At 38.5% G+C, this 22,049-nt stretch overlaps 1 protein-coding gene across 6 annotated transcripts in view; it reads left to right on the forward strand.

Annotated features, from left to right (window-relative positions):
• HECW1 (HECT, C2 and WW domain containing E3 ubiquitin protein ligase 1) overlaps window positions 1-22,049 on the forward strand; it is a 320,240-nt gene that overhangs the window by 200,007 nt on the left and 98,184 nt on the right. For all 6 annotated transcript variants that reach the window (XM_084794159.1, XM_084794158.1, XM_084794162.1 and 3 more), the window contains 2 exons: window positions 18,186-18,328; window positions 21,694-21,794. In XM_084794159.1, coding sequence (XP_084650285.1) covers window positions 18,186-18,328; window positions 21,694-21,794 — 244 coding nt within the window. The remainder of the gene's footprint in view (window positions 1-18,185; window positions 18,329-21,693; window positions 21,795-22,049) is intronic.

Below are 22,049 nucleotides of genomic sequence, written 5' to 3' on the forward strand. Positions count from 1 at the left end.
ATGGCTGTCCACAGTCCACACTGTTGTCAGCACTACAGGCATCCAGGTTCCTGCTAGACTGGAATGGCCCTTTAAGCTCTGCTTACAGCATTCAGCAGCTTTTTCATTTCAAATTTCCGGAGCCTTCCATGCAAAACAAACAAGCGGACAACACGATCAGGTTCTTAACAGAAACGCCCACTCTCTGCTACCAAGTTCCATGTTGTTTACTGCTCAATGCCTGTCATACAAGCCATGACCAAGGCAACTCAGAGAAGATTTTGGGTTTATGGCTCCAGAAGGAGAGTTAATAACGGCAGAGAAGGCATGCCAGCAGGAAGTGCAGAGACCATGTCTTCAACCACATGAAAGCGACTATGCTAACCGGACCTGGGGCCAGGCCAGCTCTGCGCCTAGTGAAGTACTTCCTCCCTCAAGGCTGAGTCCCTCCCACTTCCCTCCCCCACAGACAGAAACACCAACCAGGAACCTAGTTTTCAAATGCCTGAGCCTATGGGGCATGTTTCTCATTCAAACCACCTAGTATTATCCTAAATGTATGCTCTAATTATTTTATTGTCCTCACCCGAAGTATGATTGACGGGCTGTGTGTCTAGTTAAAATTACACTGATACCCAATACAAAATATAAATACCAGTGAAAATTTCAAGGAAAAAAAAAGGAATTTTCCAAAAATGGAACCATGCCCCTCCAGAAGTGTATAAGTGATACTAAATAGAACAAATCTGCCTAGATACTTGCTCACCTTTCCATAAAAATAAAAGTAATTTCAATGCTGTTTTCCATTTCAGTGTTATGTGCATGAGAATGCATTATTTTACTTTTGAGAACAGGTCATCTGGACCAAATTTAGTTGTGAAATACTGGATAAGACTTATTCCATTTCTTTAGATTCTTTGCACGCATAAATCATGATATCACGTGTCCTAGTTTTCCACAGACAAAACCAGGCATTTTAAAGTGAACTTCACATGGTGCAGTGGAACTAAGGGGACAACTGAATTTCACAGGAAGTTTCCTTGCTTTTTACCAAATATCTGATATGAAACAATTTAAGGGATGATTTATACTGGCTCACTGAGAAGAACATGGTCTGTTGTGGTGGGCAGGCATGGCAGATGGCCTGAGGCTTTGTCCACACAGCAATTTACATTTCTGAGGGCGTGTGCTGAAACAAGACCAGTTTTAACACTCTAGCCCAGTCCCTGTGGCTTTACATCTGCCATGGAGTCCCAAGTCCAGAAGTTTCTACAATCTCCCAAAATAGAGCCACCCACTGAGGAGAGAAATTAAGTATTCAAACACGTGAACTTATGGGGATTTTACACCTTAAAACTATAAAACGTTTCCCTCTTTGTCTTGTTTCTTCCTCTGACTCTGATGTTTCCTTAGCCACCATAGGCAATGGTACTAAAAGTATAGAGGTAAGAATTGTCCTAATTTGTATGTGTGTAATTGGTCACTTATATGATTTTTATCTTCATTTTTTTCAATGTGACTCTGTGGAATCATTCACGGTACTTTTGTTTTGTTTGATTTTCCAGTCAGAAACATCAAACCACTTTTCTGCTTCTGTATTCTTTTGTTTGTATTGGGGTTTGTGACATTATCTTTTCATCTAAATTTAAAAACTGAAATAAAACGAAACAATTAAACAAACAAAGACACAGAGAAAGATAATTATACGCCTTTCTTCCCTCTAACCTCCTGATGTCTCCTCTTATTCCCTCACAAATTCAGGTCTTTTTTCTTTTATTATTGTTACATATTTGTGAATAACTATAAATACAACTATAAACTATAAATACATTTAACTTTGTTTGCATGTATACTGTTTCAAGGCAGACCACTTGGTACTGTTTAACCCTGAGAAAAACTAATCTCCCTGTCTTAGAAGTCATTTGTTGCCTACAGTTCATGAAGCATTTTCAGGAAGGGCCTGACATCTTTCTTGTACAGCACTATTTGGTTGTATGTAGTACATTAAAAAAATCCAAAGGTATTCAGTGACTGTCTTTAAATGAATTATTGTCCCTTTCTGTTGCCTGGTAACACATCTGCACCTCAGATTCTTCCTCTCCCAGAAGCTATCACCTGAACATATCCCACCTCTGTGTACACACTAGGGTTTGATCCTGCTTGGTCTTGCACAGTTCTCGTGTATACTATGGGTTCATATGCACAGATGCTTTGCACATATATCTGGAAGACACTGTTCCTTATACTCATCCATTGCCTCTTGCTCTCCTGCTCCTTCTGCCTCCTCTTCCACAAGACCCTGAGCCTTGGGGAGAGGCGTATGATGTAGATGTGCTCTTGGGGGCTGAGAATTCCACAGCCTCGTTCTCTGTGCCCTGGCCTCATGTGGGTCTCTGTGCAAATCACCCTGTACTACAAATAGAAGCTCCTCTGAGGAGGCTGAAAATGCGCTAATCTGCAGGAACAAGGGCACGCCATTAAGATTTGGTGTAACACTATATTCATTTAGGAGAAGGATAGCCTCAGCTTCTTCCCTAGGGGCTCTGATTAGCCTGATAGCTGTGCCTGGGAAGAGCTTCATCTTGTGGAGTAGGACTTAAGTTCAATCAGAAAGTTGCGGGTTACTCCCATTATTTTTATGTCACCATTGCTCCAGTGAGTTTGTCTGGTTAATCTAGCCACTGTTTTAGCTCACAGGGTTCAGCTGGGTGAGAGTGATGTTTACCTTTCATGTCTAGCAGCATACCTATCACTTCCAGAACTATGAAAGCCAGGCAGTAGGGATGAAGCTTCCAGACCAGTGCCAGCTTAATTTCTCTATGATCTGTGACTGAGGCATATGTTGTTCAGCAGTAGCATCTTACCCTCAGCTTCTGTGAGGTAACCAATAGTGATGCTGAGAGCCTGTAAAACTCGGGCATCTATAGGACCCCACTGGTCAAAAGAGGTAACTATTTCTAGCTCTGGGATTTTAGTTTGTTAGCATAGTGTTGTAATGTGACTGCCTTTAACTATGTATGTATGTATGTGTATATGAATGAATTATGTATGTATGTATTATATAATTTGTATGTATGTGTCTGTGGATGTATGTTTGTATTAGGTATGTATAGTTCAGGAAGAAGCATCTATATTAGTAGATTTTCATATGAATTGTTTGAAAGGCCTTTGGGGTCATTATCTGTCCCCATGTTCCTTCCTCTACCCTGACCTCCTAGTCCCCTATTCAATTTAACTCTTTCTGTTCCATTATTCCTCTTTGACCCTTTATACCGTTGTGTTTGAGCTGTCCTACCTTGAAATCCCCCAATTTCCTAATAATAGTTTTCTGACCTCCATGAATATTCCAAATGAAGCACACATCTGAATAATCAAAGCAGCATCCACAAATGAAAGAAAGCATTTAATATTTTTTCTTTCTGAGTATATGTGACCTCACACAGAATGACTATTCCCAGTCCTATTATCCTGTGAAATTAATATTTATTTTTTTTATTTTTTAAGTATTTGAGGTTATAATATTCCCTTCCCTCACTCCAAAACCTCCCATATACCCACCTGATCTTTCAATTTCATGGTCTCTTTCTTTTTAACTGTTGTTACACACACACATGCACACACACATGCACACACACACACACACACACACACATGCACACACACATGTACACACACACATTTTAGTTGCTCAATGTCCTGTTGGGTTTAATAGCAGCTAATCCCAATTGATCATATGTGTGTGTGTTTATGTCAGCACCCCTATTTCAATATACCACCCTGTATAAGCCTTTCTATCCACTGTATTCTACATCTCTTCCTACATCTTATAATCTACTGTCCCCTCTCCTCTTTATGTGTCCCCCTCCAATAAAAAAATACTTTCTAGTCTCCTGGCTTCTACTTTTGTCCAAATTAAACACACAAAAAATATTTAAAACTAGGAGCCACGTGTTACGTCACTCAAATCCTTTTCCAGCTCTACTCTGTTGACCTGAAATAGTCATGATTTCATTGTTCTTCACAACTAATATTCCACTGAGCATGTGTGCCACACTGCCCTGACAACTGAGTAATATTCCACTGAGCGTGTGTGCCACACTGCCCTGACAACTGAGTAATATTCCACTGAGCATGTGTGCCACACTGCCCTGACAACTGAGTAATATTCCACTGAGCATGTGTGCCACACTGCCCTGACAACTGAGTAATATTCCACTGAGCATGTGTGCCACACTGTCCTGATTCATTTTTCAGTGTACAGACATCTAGACTGATTCCTTTTTCTGGCTATTGTGACTACAGAAGCAATGACCATGGATGTACAAGTGTCTCGTAGGGGGATATAATGTTTTTTGAGTATATATCAAGGACCTGGGTCATGTCATAGTTCTATTTCTAATTTTTCAAGAAACTGATTTCCAAAGTGGCTAGACTAGTTTGTACAACATCAACAATTTACAAGAATACTGCATTCCCCATCGTCATGCCAGCTTTGGGGGCTATTTGCAATCCCTGTGGTGGCTACTTTGACTATGTAAGGATGTAATCTGGATGTGTTTTTATTTTACATTTTCTTTGTGGCTAAGGATGCTTACCAAACTTGTTTTTGAAAAAAATTTCAAACATTTGTATTTCATCTTTTGAGAGCTCTCTGTTTGTTTCTGTACTCCATTTTTAGTTGAATTCATTATTTTCTTGGCGCTCAATGTTTCTATTGCTTTATATATTCTATATAAAAATATATCTCTAAATAGATGAATAATTGGTAAAGACTATTTTCATTCTGTAGCCTGTCACTTCACTTGTCCTTTGTCATTCAGAAATTGGAGTTGAGTTTTCTGTAAGGTGGACCTATTTTTATTTTTCTACATGTAGCTATCCAGTTTGACCATTTGTTAAAGATGCTGTCTCTTCTCCAGTGTGTACTTTTGGCTTCCTTGTCAATAATCAGGATTCATAGGTATATGAACTTATGTCTAGGTCATCAGTTCAATTCCATTGATCAGAGTGTTGGCTTTTATGCCATGCTTGTTTTGTTTCTATAGTTTTTATAGTACATCTTGAAATCTGGGATAGTGATTCCTCCAGTAATTCTTTTATTACTCAAGATTTTTTTCCGTATCATAGATTTTTAGTGTTTCCATATAAAGTTGAAGATTTTTTTTAAATTTCTACCAAGAATTGTGTTAAAATTTTGATGGGGATTGTAGTGAATATGTATGTTGCGTTTGGTGGGATAGCCATTTTCACAGTATCGTATCACGGGGAATCTTTTCATCTTTTGATGTCTTCTTCAATTTCTTTCTTCAGTGTCTTAATGTTTTTATAATACTAGTCTTTCACTTTCATGGTTAGAGTTAACCCAGGTTTTCTTTTTTAAAGCTGTTGTGGAAGCTACTATTTTCCTAATTTCTCTTTCAGTATGTTTGTCATTTGTATATAAGAAAGCAACTTATTTTTGTGTGTTAGTTTCCTATCCTGGTACTTTGATGAGAGTGTTTCTTAGCAGTAGACATTTCTTGATTTTTTTTAGGGTTACTTATGTATAGCATCATATTGTCTGCAAATAAAGATACTTTGACTTCTCCCCCATCCTATTTGTATCCCCTTCTGATGTCTCATTGCTCTATCTAAGACTTCAAGTACTATAGTGAGTAGCTACGGAGAGAGTATACAGCCTTGTTTGTTCCTGACTTTAGTGGAAATACTTTGCATTGCTTTCTGTTTAGGCTGATGTTGGCTGTGGCCTTACTGTAAATTGTTTTTACTATGTTGAGATATGTCTTTGTATATATAGTATCTCTGTGACTTATATCATGGAGGGGTGTTGGACTTTGATAAAGACCTTTTCTGCATCTAATGAGATCATCATGTGGTTTTTTTTTTATCTTTCAGTCTGTTTATGTGGTGGATTACATTTATTGATTTATGAATTTTGAACCATCCCTGCATCTCTGGGATGAAGCCTACTTGATCATGGTGGGTAATATTTTTGTTGTCCTCTGGGATTCAGTTTGCAAGTATTTTATGAGAGTGTTTGCATCTATATTCATGAGGAATATTGGTCTATAATTTTCTTTCTTTATTTATGTTTTGGGAGGGTTGGGTCTTTGTGTGGTTTTTGTATCATTGTAAGAGTGGCCTCATAATAAAGGATGAGGAAATTTCTCTTCACTTTCTATGTTGTAGAATATTTTGAGGAATATTAGCGTTAATTCTTCTTTGAAGGTCTGAGTAGAATTCTGTACTAAATCCGTTTGGCCCTATGCTTTGGGGGGATTTTAATTACTGCTTTTTGTCTATAGGTTATACATCTGTTTAAATTGCTTACTTGATCTTGATTTAACTTTTTGTTTTGTTTTGTTTTGTTTTGTTTTGTTTTGTTGTTTTTCGAGGCAGGGTTTCTCTGTGTAGCCTTGACTGTCCTGGACTCACTTTATAGACCAGGCTGGCCTCGAACTCACAGCGATCCGCCTACCTCTGCCTCCCAAGTGCCGGGATTAAAGGCGTGTGCCACCACTGCCCAGCTTGATTTAACTTTAATAGGATATATATCAGGAATTTCTTCCATTTCCTTTAGGCTTTCCAGTTTTTCTGGAATACAGATTTTGAAGTATGTCCTGAATCTCCTTGGTGTCTGCTATGGTATACCCTTTTCACTTCTAATTTTATTAATTTGCATCTTCTCTCTTTTAGTTAATTTGGCTAAAGGACTATTAATCTTATTGGTTTTCCCAGAGAACTAATTCTCGGTTCCATTGAGTCATTGCATTTTTCTCCTTGTTGTTGTTTCTATTTTGTTGATTTCAGAGCTGTTTAATTATTTCTTGCCATGTACTCAGTTTGGGTCTTATTACTTCTTTTTCTTCTAGAGCTTTCAGATGCATCACTAACTTTTACCAATATTAGTTGTCTCCATAATTCATTATGTAGGCAGATAGAACTACAAACTTGTTCGTTAGAGCCCATGGTTTTGGATATGTTTTCATTGTTGTTAAATTCTAAAAATTAATTTCATTCTTGAATTCTGCTTTGGCCCATTTTTTTAAATTCAGTAATGAGTTATTTGGTTTCCCTGAATTTGTAAGATTTCTGTTGTTTCTGATGTTGTTGGTATCTAGCTTTAATCTGTGGTGGTCAGGTAGGATTCAGTATGTTATTTCAATGTTCTTGTATCTGGTAAGATTTGCTCTGTGTCAAGTATGCGGTCAGTTTTAGAGACAGTTCTATGAGCTGCTGAGAAGATATATTTTTTTGTGTTTGAGTGGAATGTTCTGTAAGTATCTTTTAGATCCATTTAGTTTATTATGTCATTTAGCTCCCACGTATCTCTGTTTAGTTGTCATCTGGATTATCTTTCTATCAAGGAGAATGGGATATTGAAGTTATGTACTCTTAGTGTGAGGGGCAATATGTGATTTTAGCTGTAGTATATTCCTCTTTTGAACTTGGGTATTTGTGTTTATTGAATAGATGTGAAAAATTGCAAGATCTTCTAGGTGGATTTTTCCATTGATGAGTATGTAGTGTCTGTCCCTATATGGTCTTATTAGTTTCTATTTGAAGTATTTTTTGTCAGATAGTTCAATGGTTACACTTGCTTGCTTCTTGGGTCTGTTTGTCTGAAATACCTTTTTTCCTATCCTTTTTCCCTGAGGTGATGTCCGTCTTTGATGATGAGGTGTGATTCTTGGATGAAGCAGAGAGATGGATCCTGTTTTATAATCCAGTCTGTTAGTCTCTTTTTCTTGGGGAATTGAGAGCACTGATGTTGAGAGTTGTCAGTTGTCATTGCTGTTTTATTGTTGTTATGGTGCTCCACCCCAGCTTGATTTCCTGTTCTGGGATAATTTATTCCTTCTGTCCTTTGGTTAACCTCCTCAGACTGAAGATTTTTCTTTTAGTGCTTTCTGTAAGGTTGGATTTGTAGGTACAAATTGCTTAAGTTTTTATCATGGAATGGTTTTCGTTCTCGGTTACTCATTTATAGTTTTCCTCGGTACAGTAGTCTAGGCTGGTTTCTGCTTTCTATGAGGGTTTGCAAAACATCCACCCAGGCCACTCTGGCCTTCATAGTTTCAACTGAGAAGTCAGGTGTTACTCTAATGGTACTTATTTTATGTTACTTTATCATTTTTCCTTGTAGATTTTGATGTTCTTTCTTTATTCTGTACATTTAGTGTTTTGATTACTGTGTATTATGGGGAATTTATTTTCTGGTCCTGTCTATTTGCTATTCTATATGCTTCCTTATCTTAATAGACACCTCCTACTTAAGGCTGGAGAAATTTTCTTATATAATTTTGTAAAATATATTTTTCTTTGACCTGGGTTTCTTCTCCTTTCTTTATCCCTACTATTTCTAAGTTTGGTCTTTTCATAGCATCTCAGGTTTTCTGGATGTTTTTTGCTCCTGGATTTTTTTTTTTATGTTTAATATTTTTCTTTTACTGAGATATCCATTTCTCCTACTTTGTCTGTAACACCTGAGACTATTTCTTTCATGTCTTGCACTCTGTTGGTGAGGTTTACCTCTGAGGTTTTTGATTGTCATTCTAATTTTTTTCAGGTTTTACTTCAGTTTGGGTTTCTTTAGTGATTATATTTCTTTGTTAACTTCTACTTTCATATCTTGAATTGTTTTCATTATTTAATTCAATTGTTTTTTTCATGGTCTTCATTAAGACATTTACTCATGTTTTTAATACATTCATAGTTGCTATTTTGAAGTTCTTTCTTGTGCTTCAGCAAAATTGCATTTTTCAAAGCCTGTTGCAATAGGGTTACTTGGTTCTGAAGGAGGCGTAGTGTCTCGGCTGTTCATGTTTGTGTTCTTGTGCTGAAATCTAACCTAGGCACCTGGAGTTACAGTGTTTGAGGTGTTTCTTAGTGCTGATACCTGATTTTGTCTTTGTTGGGTGGGTGTTCCATTATTTTTTTGGTGGTTGCTGTTGTTGCCCTACTCTGTATCCGAGGTGAATCTTGTAGGGATGTAGAGTCCCTGGTGGAGAGTGCTTTCTTGGTTTTTTGCAGGTACTGTAGAATATGCACTCACATGTAAAACTTTGGAGCTAGGAGCCCCCAATGAGGAAAAACACATGGCTTTTGTCTTCCTCGGTCTGGGTTGCCTCACTCAATATGACCTATTGGAGTTCTGTCCATTTACCTGCAAAGTTCATAATTTCATTTTCCTTTATAGCTCAACAGTATTCCAGAGTATATAAATACCACATTTTCATTATCCACTGAAACCCTTCAGCGTGCTTCCATTCCCTAGCTATTGTGAATAGAGCATCAATGAACATAGCCGAAAAGTATCTATGGACTAGGATGCCCAGTCCTTTGGGCATAAGCCAAGGAGTGGTATAGTTGGGTAATATGGTAGATTTATTTTTATCTTTTTTTTTTTTGAGAATTTTCCACACTGATTTGCATGGTGGCTGCACCAGTTTTCAGACTGCCTTCTTACAGCACTTAGGACAGCTATCCCAGGAGAGTTCACTGTTATTCTTCAGGCTTGTCCATGGGCCAATCAGGTAGGAGCATTTTCTCAGTTGAGATTCCCTCCTCCCAAATGACTCTACTCCATGTCAAACTGACATAAACTAGCCAGCACACTCATTAAAGGCAAAATCCACCAATAGACTATTATAACCCTAAGCATTATGCACCAATCATGGGAATGTCTGATTTCATAAAAGAATATACTCGCAGATTTTAAACCACAGACTGATGTCAACACAGGCCTGGTGGGTGATTTAATTGTCTCACTCTCACCTATAAGACAGGTTATCTAGGGGAACTAAACAGAGAAACTCTGGAGTTAATTAACATCATAAGCCAAATGGGCCTAACAGACTTCTATAGAATGTTCCACTGAAACACTAAATAACACACATTCTTCTTAGATGCCCAGGGAACTTTCTTCAAAAGATATTACTTATTACAATAAAAAAAATAAAGTCTCAACAAATATAGAAAAATTCACATCCTGAATGCTATCTAGCTACAATAAAGTTGAATATCAGTAGTACTAGAAACCACAGATAGTATTCAGTCTTGTGAAAACTAAGCAACACAGTATTCATTGACAATTGTTGAAAGAGGAAATAAAGAATGAAGTTTAAAAATTCTTTGAAATGAATTAAAAAGAAAACACAACATATCAAAATTTATGGGACACAGTACAGAAAAAGGGCTGCATCACTGTACACCTCTATTAAAAAGTTGAGAGCTTTTAAGTTAATAGATCAATGACACACCTGAAGGCCTTAGAAAGACAAGAACACCAAAAAAAGAGAACTGCAAGAGGTGACTAAAGTATATAAGTAAATAAAAAATTTTAAACAGTAAAATGGAAAGTTGATTCTTTAAAAACTCAAGATTAAAAAAAAATAGCCAAATTACTCAAAATGGGGGGAAAGACCCAAATGAATAACATTGAAAGATGTAGGGAAACATTACCACTCATACTGAGGAAGCACACAGAATCATAGGGATACATTTTTAAAATCTATATTCCAGCAAACTGGAAATTATAAAAGAAATAGATGAATTTCTAGATATATGATCCTACCAAAATTAAATCGTGATGAAGTAAATAATTCTAACGAAATGGGAAGAGGAATTTAAATACCTCCAACTAGAAAGAAACCCAGGCCCAGATGGATTTAGCACAGCATTGTAACAGATTTCCAAAGAACTAACACCAGTGTTCCTCAAAATAGTCCACAAACGTAAAAGGAACATTCCAAATCCTTTTTATGAAGCTAGGATTACCCTATCCCAAAACCAGACGAAGACCCAACCAAAAAAAAAAAATTTAGGCCAATATCTCTGCATAACACAGGTGCAAAACCTCTCAATAAAATACTTGCAAAACAAGAAACACAAAAATAATATTATCCACCATGGTCAAGCCAGCTTCATCACAAAGACACAGGGATGTTTCAACATACATAAATTAATATATATAATTCACAATATAAAGGGACTAAATGATAGAAAATACTTGATCATCTCTTTAGGTAAAGAAAAGACCATTGGGGGCTGGAGAGATGACTCAGAGGTTAAGAGCACTGACTGTTCTTCCAGAGGTCATGATTCAATTCCCAGCAACCACATGGTGGCTCACAACCAACTATAATGTGACTTGATGCCCACTTCTGGCCTGCAGGTGTACACACAGACAGAGCACTGTATATATAATGAATAAATAAATCTTAAAAAGAAACAAACAAACGGCCTTTGATAAAAATCCAGTATCTCTTCATGATAAAAAATAAGGGACTACCTGGGCATAAGGGAACATATCTCAGCATATGTCAATATACTACAAGCTCATAGCCAAAATCATGTTAAATGGGGGAAAAAGCTCAAGACTTAACCAGTAAAATCAGAAGCAACACAAGGATGACTACAGCCCACTCCCATTCAATATAGAACTATATTGAATTCTCTGTTGCCAGCTAGAGAAATAAGATGAGTGAAAAAGAAGGGGTACAAATGGGAAAGAAGTGAAAGCATCATTGTGGGCAGATAATAGTATTCTACACATGAAAAATTATGAAGACTCCACCAGAAACCTTCTACAGCTGATAAAGCCTTTCATCAAAAGAAGGCTACAAACTTAACACAAATATCAGTTGTATTTTTATATACAAGTGATAAATACCCTGAGGGAAAAAATCAAGGAAATAATACCATTTACAATAGCCTCAAGAAAAGTAAAATATATGGGACTAAATCTAATGAAGTAACTGGAAGGCTTGTACAATGAATGCATTGAGATACTGAAAAAATTAGATAAAAGATGATAGTGGAAATTGAAATGACTTCTCATGCTCCTGAGTGTAGGACTGACACTCTCCATCCTACTAAAAGCAAGCTACAGAACCCGTGCAATTCACATATATAAGCCATCTGGCTTCTTTTTTTTTTTTTTTTTTTTTTTTTTTTTTTTTTTTTTGAGACAAGGTCTCTCTGTGTTAGCTTTGGCTGTCCTGGAGTCACTTTGTAGACCAGGCTGGCCTTGAACTCACAGCGATCCGCCTGCCTCTGCCTCCCAAGTGCTGGAATTACAGGTGTGCGCCACCACGCCCGGCTAGCCATCTGACTTCTTGAGACAGCATTCCTGTGTGTAGCCCTGGGTGTCCTGGACTTGCTTTGTAGACCAAGCTGGCCTCAAACTCACAGAGATGAACCTATCTCTGCCTCTGCCTGAGTTCTGGGGTTGCAGGCATGTGCCACCATGCCTAGTTGCCAACTGTTTTTTTTTTAAAGAGACTAATAATATACATAGAAGAAAAGATGTATCTTCGACAAGTGTTGTTGGACTTTTTCACTGTCTGTCTGTCGTCTGTCTGTCTGTCTGATCATCACAAGGTTAGTGGTCTTGGCACGAAGCCCAGACCTATTTGGAAATCATGACGTGGCCAAGCTACACTAGCATGATACCACATCGACTGCCCTGTCTAATCGCGTGGTTTACATGTCTGGGTTTACATGTGAAGAAACTTAGTCCCGACATAAAAATGCATCCAGTCCCCTTATTCTATGCTACTCATTGCTATAAGCTGCAGGTGGTATTTTATTTTACTGTACAGGCCATTTGCCCTTTCTCAGTGTACCCAATAAAAATTTATTCATGCAAATGCATAATATATATATGTATACATATACATAAATATCTCAGACAGAAAGACATCATGAAACTAAAAAAGCTTCTGGACAGAAAAAGACAAAATAATTTGAATAAGGAGGCAGCCTGCAAAATGGAAAACATCTTTACTGGGGCTATATCTCACAGATGGTTAGCATCTAGAATATGCAAAAAGAGAAAAAGAAAAAATAACCAACCAAACAACCTAATTCAAAAATGGAGCAAAGAGCTAAAGAAAGAGAGTTCTCAAAAGATGAAATACAAATAACTAAGAAACATTTTTAAAATGTCAACATCCTTAGCCATCAGAGAAATGAAGATTAAAACTACCCCTCACTTTACCTCAGTCATAATGGTTAAGATCAAATGACCCCCCAAAAAATGCTATCATCAATGGAATAAAAAGAAAAATTTACTCACTGTTGGTAAGAGTGCAAACTGGTATGTTCACTATAAGAATCAGTGTGGAGGTTCTTCAAAAGGCTTGAAACAGATGCAGATGTAGGCTAACAACTAAAAACCCAGTGCCAGAATGGGTTAGCTCTTTTGGAGTTGTTGGCCAGTGGGGTCTGTAGATGCCCGAGCTTCACAGGCTCTCGGCATCGCTATTGGTTACCTCACAGAAGCTGAGGGTAAGATGCTATTGCTGGACAACATATGCCTCAGTCACAGATCATAGAGAAATTAAGCTGGCACTGGTCTGAAAGCTTCCTCCCTACTGCCTGGCTTTCGTAGTTCTGGAAGTGATATGTACACTGCTAGACATGAAAGGTAAACATCACTCTCACCCAGCTGAACCCTGTGAGCTAAAACAGTGGCTAGATTAACCAGACAAACTCACTGGAGCAATGGTGACATAAAAATAATGGGAGTAACCCGCAACTTTCTGATTGAACTTAAGTCCTACTCCACAAGATGAAGCTCTTCCCAGGCACAGCTATCAGGCTAATCAGAGCCCCTAGGGAAGAAGCTGAGGCTATCCTTCTCCTAAATGAATATAGTGTTGCACCAAATCTTAATGGCGTGCCCTTGTTCCTGCAGATTAGCGCATTTTCAGCCTCCTCAGAGGAGCTTCTATTTGTAGTACAGGGTGAATTGCACAGAGACCCACATGAGGCCAGGGCACAGAGAACGAGGCTGTGGAATTCTCAGCCCCCAAGAGCACATCTACATCATACGCCTCTCCCCAAGGCTCAGGGTCTTGTGGAAGAGGAGGCAGAAGGAGCAGGAGAGCAAGAGGCAATGGGTGAGTATAAGGAACAGTGTTTTCCAGATATATGTGCAAAGCATCTGTGCATATGAACCCATAGTATACACGAGAACTGTGCAAGATCAAGCCAGATCAAAACCAAGAGGTGGGGATGAACTTCAGCTCCTGTACGAGAAGCCATGTTGTACTGATTGCTGCTGGAGACATAATCAGTTCTCCTTAAGGGTGTATTCTGTGGCAATGTAGCTACGCTCCTGTGGAGGGCCACCTGTCGTAGACTACATTGGACACGCAAACTGGACTTGGTATGTTGCAAAACAGAAGATACAAAATTAGGGGAGGAAGTGGATCTGACAGTAGCAGGGGAAAAGGAATGTCTGTGAACAACATACATTCTATGAGTTCTCAAAGAACTAATTTTTAAGATATTTTCGATGATTTATTTTTTATTTTTATATGTATTGGTATTTTACCTGCATGAATGTCTATGTAAGGGTGTCAGAGTCACTGAAACTGGAGTTACACACAGTTGTGAGCCACCATGTGGGTGCTGGGAATTGAACCCTGGTCCTCTGAAAGAGCAGTTATGCTCTTAGCCCCCGAGCCATTTCTCCAGCACCAAGAACTAAGTACTAGAGCTTACAAAAACAAACAATTTTTTCTGACTTTCACAAATTTATGAGTGGTTATAAATATATAGGTATTCTGCCTTCTCAGACTAGAGTCATTTTTTATTATACCCATAAACACCTTAGAATATACTTTCTCAATCATGTTAAGGTTTCTATTGCTATGATTAAACACTATCATCAAAAGCAAATCAGAGAGGCAAGGGTTTATTCTAGCTTACATCTCTCAGGTCACAATCCATCACCTAAGTAAGTCAGAACAGAAACTCCAGGCTGGAACATGGAAGCGGGAACTGAAACAGGCCATGGAGGCGTGCTGCCTGCTGGCTTGCTCCCCATGGCTTGCTCAGACTTCTTTCTTATAGAACCCAGGACCACCAGCCTAGGGATGGCACCACGCACAATGGGCTGAGACCTTTCACATCAATCACTACTTAAGAAACTACCCTACAGGCCTTCCTATATCCCAGTCTTATAGAAGCATTGTCTCAATCTATGTTGCTACCTCTCACATGACTTTAACTTGTTTGAAATTGACAAAAAAACAGCCAGCATAGAATGTCTCTGAAATTCCCCACAGCCATTTTACCTTTTTGGATTATAGTATTGCCTTCACTCTAATCTCTTAGCTACATCAAGACAATATTGGCTCCATTATTTTCTCTATGTTATATGATATCAAAACAAAATCATATCGATTTTAAGAAAAAAATAAAGTTTATTTGCCATATAGAAGTATACATTGCACTATGGAAGACTTCAGTTTAAATGGTAAATTAAACTCCGTAGCTGCAGCCCAATTCATAAAGCATAAACGAAGAAGTATTCTGAAATGTTTCCATGACTGGCTGACATATTATCATTTAAAAATATTTTTTATCTTTTGAGATTATAAAATTATTACACTACTTCTCTCTCCAACCCTCCTCCCATAGTGCAACAGAGACGGGTATAGAAAACCACAGCTGATCAAAACGCTGGGCTGTGTAGCCCAGCCCCACCTGATGTATCTACAAGACAATCCCCAATTCTGAGGCTCAAAGACCGTGACCCAGAGGATCAGTGAGTGTGGTATGAGGCTGTTGCTCATAGGAACTGTAGAAGCTGTACCTATAAAGTCTCACCAACATGACTGCCTAAACATGAGATGAACACGGACAACGATAGACACGCTAGTGTGGATGGGGGGACGTGATTTTTTTTTCAAGGCAGGCAGAGTTGTCTATGCTAATTTGTTTGTAATTGACTAGTTTTGTTTCATTGGGCCATGCTGGCAAAATGTAAAGCTTGTGTTTTGTGTCTGTGTTAGAGATAGAATTTCTGATGAATCGGGATCATTTATACTTTGATTATATGGTTATCTCCAATTGGCTTTGAAGTATCTATAATCTGTGGTGCCTACTTTTACCTTTTTTTTTTTTTTTTTTTTGAGACAGGGTCTCTCTGTCTTGGCTGTCCTGGACTTTGTAGACCAGGCTGGCCTTGAACTCACAGTGATCCTCCTCCCTCTGCCTCCCAAGTGCTGGGATTAAAGACATGCACGGCTCTACTTTTACTTTTTAATCAACAGTACTTAAGACTTAGAGTCACTCAAATGATATGGTCCACATGCATGATAGATCATTTTCTTGAACTCTTCAGTCTTATTGACTATATCTCTTTATCTAGGTGTGGAGCCTTATAAGATTTCTGCCATCCACTTTAGCATGTAAATTGGTAGTGTCATTTCTCCAGGTTGTTGGGACAGTTGTTTGTTTGTTTTTTTCCCTTTTTTTGTTTTGTTGGATTTGGGATTTTTTGTTTTGTTTTGTTTGATTTTATTTTATTTTTGGCAACCATATTTTTGAAATTTCACAGTAGCAGCTTCCCTATAACATATAGAAACCTCTTAAAACATCTTTCAGCCCCTCTTCACCCATGTTACCTGAGCCTGAATATCTAGAGGCTATATTGTAGATATATTGGTTGGACCTGTACACCCTATGGTCAGTTGCTTTCTGCATTTTGACCAATTTTGGCTTTCTGAAATGCTCTCTGTCTACTACAGAAAAAAGCTTCTTTGATGATGTCTGGGAGGAATACTTACCTGTGTGTACAAGGATCGGTATTTAGACTGCACTTAAAGAGCACGCTGGCTTAGGAAAATAGCAGGAGGAGGAAGAAGTGCCACACCTCACCAGACACTAGTAGTTAGCTAGGTTTTCAGAACCAGGTGTGAATTCCTTCCTAATCAAAGGGTCTTAAGTTCAGTTAGGTGGTTGTTGGTTACTACCAGGATGTAAGTGCCACTATTGCACTTTTGGAATATCTTTCCATTCAAGTTATCTTTGTGGTGCATTGATATTATAGCTGAGTAGGGCTATGGATTGCTTTCCACATTTGGCAACATACATAGCTCCTTCTGGTACTGTGAGAGCTAATCCTGAGGGAAGAAGCATCCAGGTCAGTTCCAGCTATATTCTCCCAAGTCTTGAGTCTGAGTATGTGGTGTCTTCAGACAACTAAGACCAATGCAATAGCCAGTATTGTTTGGATGAGGTCTTTGGATTCCTTGGATTAATAACTCAAAATACGGATTCTGTGTCTAACATTAGTGTTTTTATTATATAGTCTATGGATTTGTGGAAGAGTATTGTCACCCCAAATGGTGTAGCTTCAATTTACATGTGTGTGTATAATGTTATAGAATAATTAAACTGTTAATTATATATTAGCTATATATAATTATTTGTGTATGTGTGTATGTATTAAAGAACACTAGACCATGAAATTAATGAGGAGTTTGGGGGGCTTTAGAGGAGTTGGTGGGAGTAGAGATGAGAAATGGTGTTAACACAGAATTTATATATGAAAGTTGCAAAAGCAGTAAAATAAAAAACATGTAATATTATGTAAAAATAAAACAATAGGAATCTTACATATTTTCAAGTGTCTTTAGTGTTAATTATCCCTCCTTTCTCTCCTTAAATCTCCTTCTGTGTTTTCCTCCCCCTCAAGGCAAGCCTCTCTCACTGTTCTTTCCCATTTCTAATAATTTTAATCAAATGCGTGAGGCCTTGATAAGTGCTTTTTCTTTTATTTGTGCTGAGTTTATTTGAAAGTCAAAGATAACTACTTTTTAATCTAAACAAAAGTTGATTTTATACCACTCCATACATGTTCTATGTACACAAAGCTCTCCTCCTTTCATGCCTATTGAATTTGTTTTAACAAGGGCCGGTTTTAACAAGGGCCATGTTGTGACCCTGGGAGCTGTTCCTTGGAGCCTGTGTGGAGCAGGGGATATACAGTGGAAGACAATGGCCCTCCCTTTCTCAGAATCCACCAATAACCAAAGTTCAGCAGTAAAGAGCATAGTCCTCAAGTCCCTACCTCTTACATGACTGATTGTTGATATAGCCAGTTTTGTGTTGGTCTGGTGAAGGTAACCACTATTGTGATGAGGTAATGATATCAAGTCTAGAGGTCAATATTTCACACCCTTTTATCCTCCCTTCCAACACTCTTACACACTTCCCACTCCCTTTTCTGCAATGTTCTGAGCCTTAGAGTTGTGCTGTTTTTAACTAAGGGAATATGTAATCATCACTCCTCATTTATCAATAAGCAGTCTCACAGAGCTCCTAAGACCACAGCACGGGGACTAGGAACTTCCAACCACCAAACGCCTCTCAGTCGGCTAATGCGATATGGTTTCTCATTGCAGCATTTCAGTTTCGTGTCTTTGCCAACTGATGTGCTGGAAATTGAAGTGAAGGACAAGTTTGCCAAGAGCCGTCCCATCATCAAGCGTTTCTTGGGAAAGCTGTCAATGCCTGTTCAGAGGCTGCTGGAGAGACACGCCATAGGGTAAACTGTGACTGGGATGGCTGTGCTTCTGCTTATAGGCCACGCCCAGGAAGGCTTGTAAGCTGCCATTATAAAGTCTTATAGAAAGACAAACTAAAATGGTTACCAGTTCCTGGGCTTCTCCCATCAGTATTATTTCCTGAGCCATGGTATTCAGTTAAATTCTTCCCCTTCTTCTTATTCATGTGTAGTTTGTATAATACATATTAAAGAATATAGACAATATTGAAAAAATACACATTTTCCTGTATAAATAGAAATTTAAAGCTTGCCATTGCTGTGGAAAGTATTTCATTCCTTCACCTGTCTTGTATGTGGGGCTTACCCACATACTGCATTTCCATACCAGACAAAATGCTATATTTTTTGGGTAGAATTTCTCAAAATATGCTACTTATGGAAAATTCTAGACGAAAATTTGAAAGCATGCATTCTCATGGCATGACAGCAATTACATTGGTTGTGAAAGTCAATTGTATATGAGAATATGCTTTTTTGTTTTAAATATTTTGCATTCATATTCACTCATGGATTTTATTAAAATGAACCATGATCAGATCTTCTCTTTGTATAATGTGTATTTACTTAGATAACCACACTGCACTTGAAAATAGTAACATAGGTCTTTAGTTATAAGCATATCATTAAAATAATATGACCCATAGAGTGATACCCAGGGAATGAGAAATATTAAGAAGACTTTGGGTATTTTTAATTTGAAGTTCTATGAGGGATTTGCTTAGTACCTGACAGCATATGTGTAGCTGAGTGCACATAAAGATTCTATTAATTCTCAAACTAAAGGAAGTTGACATCCATGGAGCTACTGCCACATGTCAATGTTTCCACTCCTCCATTCATGTTTATGAGAGCTGAACAAACACCCCAGCGTAAATTGCCTAACATCACTGGCATATAGTGGGAACTTACAAGGGAATGGTGTTTCTTGTGACCTTCGTTTTTTCATTTGGTTTTCAGAACACTTCTACAAAGCGTAAACATTATCTCTTCTCCTTATAAGAAAGTGAAACCTGGGAGGGATAAATCAAAGTTAAACTCATACTTGAATCTCTCCAAAGACCAAGTATAATTCCTTCCCGAGAGGCTTCCTGCAACCGGCTGTCTAGTTTGCAATTGCAGCACACTTCGTTCCTCTCCTGTTCTCACATTGCTCCACCAGATGTGGGCAGAGGACACGGAGGGGTTTGTGAGTGTCAGTACTCATGCAGGGCACACTCAGCTGCCTAACAGATACTCAGTCACTCCCTGCTGGGATAAACCCTCTGGCTCACTGTAGCCACAGAGAAGACTCCTACACCTTGCTATGCCAAGTATTTTTTTTCAGTATTGTCCTGCAATCCATACCATACTGTGGAAGGATGTATACCCAGGCAGGAAAAAAAAAAGCAATTGAGTTAGAAGGGCATCTCCTCTAACCTGAGCAAGGTTAGTTTGATTTTTTTTTTTTTTGCAACTTGGAGGACAGGGCAGCATAACTGAGTGCGAGCAACACTGAGCCTTGGTGGGATTTCTCCCCCTGATGGAATGGCACACCCTATTGGGTTTGGAAGTTCTCTGCCTCCTACTCTTCCACTTCCTCCTGCTGCTCCACCTCCTTTTTCAAGGGTTGCAGCATCCATCGCCTGCAGAGACCATTTCTGTAGTGCTGCCCATCATGGACATGTCCAACGTAAATAGGAGCAAACTCCTGGGCTATGGCCACCATAAAGCAGCAGTCTTTGGCCTCTAAACAACTCTGACACATTAGAAGTGTCACTGACACCTAAATCATTGTTTGCTGGTCTTTCCTTAGCCTCTAGCTAGTTGTAAGCTGTTAAAGGCAGGTCCTGTGGGGTACATAGGGACTTTAGCACATAGCATTCAAAGGTCAACTTCAGCATTATTTACATGGGACTCATAAACTATTTGTTTATTGGGTAGTTGAAAGCAAAGAAAGGAAATCTTAGAAAGTGAGTGCAAAACATATTAACTTATGTTTGAACTTATGCATGAACTTAATTTCCATATCACTATATGGTCTTCTTTAGCTCTCGTTACAATTCAGTATTAGATTCAGAAAGTATTTCTTACGATCATAGTGGGCATACTTCAAAATATTGGTTAATATTTTCCCTTTCTAAATTGATAGGGCTTTGTGGTTCATCATATTATATCTCCATATAATGTTTTAATTACCGAAGTCTGAGAATAGACACTACACCATGCTTTATCAAGAAAAAATATTAAATTAATGGATCATTCGACCATATTATTTGTTTCATAGTGTCAGCTTTTCCTAAGAACTCTTTTAATAATGACAGGCAATGACTTTTGTTTTCATTTGAATATCACAAATGAACTAATGGAATGACTATCAAGTAAACAGTTGGCTATGGTGCCTTTGTTTGGATCTAGATATCCCAAAAAAAGTTCTTTCCCTAACTCAGCCAAGGTAGCAGGCAATTATTTTGTAAAACTGTATTGCCAGTGAAAATATATCATTACAACCCAGATTCATTCCTGCATGGGTAAATTATTTTCATTAATTTAAAAATTACTTTGAGTGGGTATGGCACCAGAACCCAGAATAGTTAATAAGTGTCTCTCCGCTTGGTGTCACTGGGATTCAGAGGCCAGTGAATACAGGTCACAAGTCTTGCTTTTGCTCCACTGTGTAGCAGGTGGTGTTCCATAGCCCGACACAAGTTCTCCAGGAACTATTACGGCATCTGTTCTTATACATTACATACACTCTCCCCCACACCCAACATATTCCAACACATCTGTTTCCAGGGTCATGTCTGGAAATGACAATATCCACAGGAAGATCACACAGAAACATTTACAATTTTTTTTTGTCCCCCTCACCTTCTGTACAACACAGATTATCAAACTTAGTCTGTAAAAGGAGTAATGACCACACAGTCTCTGTCTAAACTGTTCAGTTCTTCCACTGTGGCCAAAAAAAAAATAGCCATAAGCAGTGTGTAAGCTAATAAGCGTGCTGTGTTCCAATAAAAAGTGTTGATGGACACTTAAATTTGAATTTCACATAATATATTCTTTTCTAAGTGTTTTCTCCCAAACATTTAAAAATAAAGCCCAGGGACATACCCAATTTTAAAAGTGATGACTAAATGTGAGCTGTGGTTTTCTAACCCTTGAGTCAGAAGGTTTAATAAGAACTTCCTTATTGGCCCTACATGTGTGCCTTGAGGCGGGAGCATATGTCCCAGACAGACTGTCACTTCTGCTATAATGGCTCCTCGGAGCTTTCCTGCCCCAGCTGGTATAGAAAGCACACTATGTGGTCATAAGCAAGAGAGCGTATTACAAAATCTGTGATGGTGCTTATTTCCTTCTAGGGATAGGGTGGTCAGCTACACACTTGGCCGCAGGCTTCCAACTGACCATGTGAGTGGACAGCTGCAGTTCCGATTTGAGATCACATCCTCCATCCACGCAGGTACTTTCAGCATGATCCGCGTGTCTTGTTTGAGGCTGGCATCCTAGTGCAGCTCTTTTCTCTGAAACACAAAGAACCACAGCTCTCTCCAAGTGTGCCGTGGGCTTTGCAGTTCTCTGTCCTCTCCATCTGAGGCCCAGAGGCCAGCGATCTATTTTAGAAGGCAGGTTTGCCAGCTCCTTGATTAGAAGATTCCTCTTCACCCAGGTCGCCCAAAGATAGATGGTTGCACAGTAGAACAGAGGTCAATGACGG

This window comes from Acomys minous (genome assembly GCF_964271855.1).
Source record: "Acomys minous genome assembly, chromosome: 9".
Taxonomy (NCBI): domain Eukaryota; kingdom Metazoa; phylum Chordata; class Mammalia; order Rodentia; family Muridae; genus Acomys; species Acomys minous.